Source organism: Tupaia chinensis, unplaced genomic scaffold, assembly GCF_000334495.1.
Source record: "Tupaia chinensis unplaced genomic scaffold, TupChi_1.0 Scaffold000558_1, whole genome shotgun sequence".
NCBI lineage: Eukaryota > Metazoa > Chordata > Mammalia > Scandentia > Tupaiidae > Tupaia > Tupaia belangeri.
In genome coordinates this window covers 33,246-38,289 of record NW_006160070.1, presented here as the reverse complement: position 1 = coordinate 38,289, position 5,044 = coordinate 33,246, and the positions used below count along the sequence as shown (strand labels likewise).

The window sequence follows — 5,044 nt, the reverse complement described above, 5'->3', positions numbered from 1 at the left end:
CTTCGCGTGCGCTTCGCCGACGCCCTGGGCCTGGAGTTGGCGCAGGTCAAGGTGTTCAACGCGGGAGACGACCCGTCTGTGCCCCTGCACGTGCTGTCGCGGCTCGCCATCAACTCGGACCTGTGTTGCAGCAGCCAGGACCTGGAGTTCACCCTGCAGTGCCTGGTGCCCGACTTCCTGCCTCCAGTCGAGGCCTCCGACTTCGGCGAGCGCGTGCTGCGGCAGCTGGTGTGCCTGGAGCGCGTCACCTGCTCCGACCTGGGCATCAGCGGGACGGTGCGAGTGCGCAACGTGGCCTTCGAGAAGCAGGTGGCGGTGCGCTACACCTTCTCTGACTGGCACAGCACGCACGAGGCGGTGGCGCGGTGGCGTGGGCCCGCCGGCGCCGAGGGCACCGAGGACGTCTTCGCTTTCGGCTTCCCGGTGCCGCCCTTCCTGCTGGAGCTCGGCTCACGTGTGCACTTCGCGCTGCGCTACCGAGTGGCCGGTGCCGAGTACTGGGACAACAACGATGGCCGCGACTACAGCCTCACTTGTCGCAACCACGCGCTGCACATGCCGCGAGGGGAGTGCGAGGAAAGCTGGATCCACTTCATCTGAGCCCTGCAGGCGGCCGCTGACTCTGGGGAGGGCATGGGGGCCGGTGATTCCTCCTCCGCCTCTGAGGGCCTTTGCATGTGTCATGGACGTGTCCCTGTCTATGCTGTTGTTATTTATTACTGTGGTGTTAGGAGCGTTCACCCATAGTGGATGTCTTCTCAGGAACGTTCTGGATTTAATAAGCTAAGTCCTGCTGTGCGTTTGTGCCCAATGTAAACAGAATGTCCAGTGGCCCCTTGAGACATTCCTGCCCCAGGGCAAGGAAACCCTGAGACTAAATTCGTTTGCCAGTGCCTGTAGCCTTCTAACACTGGGCAACTATTAATAGGCAAGAAATTTATGCCTCATCAGTCACCACACAACCATTCCTGGGAGTTGAGGCTGCCCTGGCCAGGCTGTTTCCTACATCCACAGCTGAAACGGAGGAAAAGGCTTCAAGCTTTTTAACTGGCAAAGTCCCTTCCTTTCTCTGCAGTCACTCTTGTCACGCCATGTATTTCTCATGGACACGTCTGACAATTCTGTATCTGCACATTATCAGGTCATTCTGTTTAGGTTTGAAATTACCGGAACACTTTAAGAAATCCTGCCTTAAATTATTTCAGTCTCCAGGTGACTACAGAATTTCATGCAACAGCGCCCTTTGCAATTACCTTCCCGATGATTGCGGTGTTGCGGTGATTCACCACAGGGTCCCAGCATTCATCTTTGAGAAGTCCAGTTACCTAGTGGAACTAGAAGGTGTTTTCAGGGATAGCCAGAGTATGGAGCAGAAGTAATTCACAAATACTTAAACTTTTCAATTGTTTTGAATTGTATTTATATGTCATATTTTATCAGCTACCTGCCAACTTTATTCTTTGTGCCTTCGGACAGGAGAATTTCCAACATCTTCTGCACTTGTTAACCAGTTTTAAAATTTTAAATGCTTTTTAAAAACCCTCCAGCTGAAAAGCCTGCCCTCTGCAAAGCATCACAGTGATTTAAAACTCCCACTGAAGGGCTGATGAGAATCTGTTGGTGCTTAGCAAGGGCTCTCTGACAGAGGTGCTAGAACTGAGGTGTGAAAAATCAGCTGAGACAGACAGGATCTTCAGTTAATGGAATTTGTTCCTAGTATAGCTGAAACCAGTGTAATCAATTTTGTGATAAACTCACCAGTGAATTAACTCTAAATTTTTGAATGCTTGTTGGCATTTGTGAAATCGATAGTTAAAAGATGCATTTTGCCTTTTAACCAATTTGTTTTTGATAATGGCATCCTTTGTGTTTTTAAAATTCTAAGAGCGGGGATAGCTTTCTTTGATACCTTTTAATATAAGAACACTGAATTTTCATTTAAAATACTGTGATTAAATCGCACAACCTCTGGCTTAGCACTGTGCGCTACATTAACATGCAAGAGAGAGAGAAGGCTGGTTGCATTTCCTGCTATTTAACAGACTGTCCAATTGGGTCAGCAAGCCTGGGAGGGCCTTGGCTGCTATGCCCTTAGCCCCTGCCCAGAGTGCCAGACAATGGTCCAGAGTATTCAGGTGGGAGTTAGAGCTGCCAAGCATATTGTTGTTCGAAGGCATGTAAAAACTCTTGTAACCTCTGTGAAAATCACTTGCCAAAATGGTTCTGGTCATGGAATATAAATGTTATTATCTTCAATATTAAGAGAACCACAACGTGCCTTTTAAAGAGTATCAACATTCTGAAGTTTAAAAGCTCGAATATACTTGTCTAGCTGGTAAGCTGTGCAAACAGCTTGAGAACTCTCAGACTCTAAAAGTTATATTGCTTATAAGTTAAAACTTTGTAGTGAATTGTGCAATTGTTGGATTGTCCCCACAAGCATATTCTAACATCTGCCATTTAACGTTATTTTACCCAAGCCTAAGTATTAAAGTATATGTGCACAGTGGCTGTGTGCTGTTATGCTGGAGTGTGTTTTCTGGTGGACTGATTATAGAAGACAAAGCTTTGGACATGTGATTGTTCACATCATTTCATGTATATCCCTTAGCCTTCCCAAAACACTGGTAGGCCTAGGGCCTGGCCAGAAATGAAGTAAGTTATATGATTGTGCCTCAGCTTCAGTGGCAGAGTTGGCTATGTCTTTGAGAAACTGAAATACAATCTTGCATGCCAGATCAGCATTCCATATGAAGACAACTCTAGGAAGATACGCGGGACTTGATACTAATACTTCTGTGATGGCATTTTTCATGCCTGCGTATGGAATCATTAGGGTGTGTGTCTGCCATCTCTCCTGTTGGGTTGTCAGGAAAGTCATGATGCATTTTTGCATAGAAACAAAAATCATCTTGTGACCCTCACCCAAACACAAGAGCTTGCACACAAGGAGAGGGAAACTAATATGTACTGCATCCTCTTATTTGCATAACCTCAGTGCTAGTTGCTTTATATATCTGATTTCCTTTCATTCTTTGATTATGCTGCCTGGCAGATAATATTCCCATTATTTTTAGCTAAAGAGAATGAAGCTCAGAGAGTTTTAAGCATTTCACCTGAAGTCCCACAGCTGGAAAGAAGCAAACTGAGCATTCAAACCTATCTTAAATTCAGGGTTTGTTCTGCCACATAATATGGCATTAGGATGTTTCAAATAAGTGATCATTAAATTTAAAGGAAAGTCAAATTCTGACTATGATTGATAAGGTTTTCTATTGAACACCATGATCTAAAACCTTCTAAAACAATTCATGTGAGAGTAAATGAGTGATAAACATTTTCATTCCACACTGTGGTTTATTGATGTTTACTAAATAATTCCTCAGCTTTCTGAATATATGAAACAATAAAAACTTTTTTATTTGGAGAGGTTTTTGCTATAGGGTGCATGCACTTGCCAGAGAGACAGAGACAGAGAGAAAGGGAAAAATCCCTCCCCGGGAGGATGGCCTCACCGCAATCCCTTCTCCTCCATTCTCCTCTCGGGATCTTGGCACGCATGCACACGCGCCCGGCATGAGTTTAAGCCACTGGGTCCGGGACTTGAACCCCAGTTGACTACATGGGAGTCCAGCGACATAGCCATTACGCTAACTGCTGGTCCCAACAATAAAAACAATTCTAAACTTTTTTCCCTCTCTACTAAAAAGTGGGAAGCTGAGAAATCACCACTTTCAACATTGAAGTGCACTAGTAAAATGTGTCTATTCACCTGAAAGAGGTTAAATCTATTAGGGAAAACTAGACATGGAAATAATTATATAAATTTGTCAGGTCATGAGGTTGAAGCATTTTATAATTTCTCACTCTTTAAAACTCCAAATTAACCTTTAAATGAGTAAAGAATTCAACAATATTGGGAACTTTGAATATATAAAATCCTCTTAAATCCTTGAATATGTTACATTGTATACATAATTTGTAGGCTCTGAATTAAAAAGTTAAGAGCTCATAATTAAGTTATGTGAAACTAGGATGTCAAGAAGTCTATAATTCTAGCTAACAGGCTTTAAACACTTGAAATTTTATATTCTCTGATTTATTAAGCATTGGTCCTTAGCTGAATTATTCTGTTCCCTTGAGTCTATATTTCAAAGTGTTTTTTACATTGGGCATTTAAGTCTCACTTCAATATTTTAAACAATTAGTGCCTTTTTACATAGGAAATTAAGATGTTACTAAAACAATTTTAAATTTTGGTTTGGCAACATCTACAAAAAGTTTTTGTACATGCCCTTTACTCCCGCAGTACTTCTAGAAACTTAGCAAACATAAATGTTGAATAAACTAAAAGGTTGTTTCCTGCAGTATTATTTATCACAAAAGTGAAAAATAAGAAGCCTCTTGAATATCCATCAGTAGGATCAGATTTAGGGGATTAGGACAATAATCCAGATGCTTGATTAATTATACAACTGTTTAAAAGGCGGAACTACATCTCAATCAGGTGGAACGCTCCAAGTTGCAGAAACGCTACAGCGCGCCCTTTCTGTTTTTAAGAAACATGGGATGCCCAGATGGCTGTGTACCGAAGGTCGCCTCTGGCGAGGGGGTGATGAAGGCCTGTCATCGCGGGCTGTGATCGCTTCGAAGTGGCTTGCACGGTTTTCACACAAGCATGCAGTCGTTTTATCATCTAACCTGTTTTTAAAAATGAGAACAGCCTAAGGAGCCCAGGAATAGATCTTTGAGGGCTCCGCTCCCTGCCACCTCGGGACTGCGGACTGGGCCCTGCACCTGCACCTGCACGAGGCTCTGTGCCCTCTGCCGGCCGCAGCCAGGCCTTGCCGGCAACCGGACCCTGCTGTGGTGGCCCGGTCCCCGTTCCCAGTGCTCCGGCCCTAACCTGTCGCGCGGCTCGGGGTTGCAGAGCCCGGCGGAGCGCCCCTTTGGGATCAGACGAACTCTCGGTCCCTTCCGGCTTGCGCGTCCGGCAGGCAGGGAAAGGGCCTCAGGCCCGCGGCTCCTCCGGCGGCGTGTCCAC

At 45.1% G+C, this 5,044-nt stretch overlaps 1 protein-coding gene across 1 annotated transcript; it reads left to right on the top strand.

Moving 5' to 3' along the window:
• PPP1R3D (protein phosphatase 1 regulatory subunit 3D) lies at positions 1-2,509 on the top strand (the record flags this gene model as incomplete). Its single annotated transcript, XM_006157722.2, has 1 exon — positions 1-2,509. A coding segment is annotated over one exon (600 nt), but the record flags the coding sequence as incomplete, so codon positions are not given.
• Positions 2,510-5,044: the final 2,535 nt, after the last annotated feature.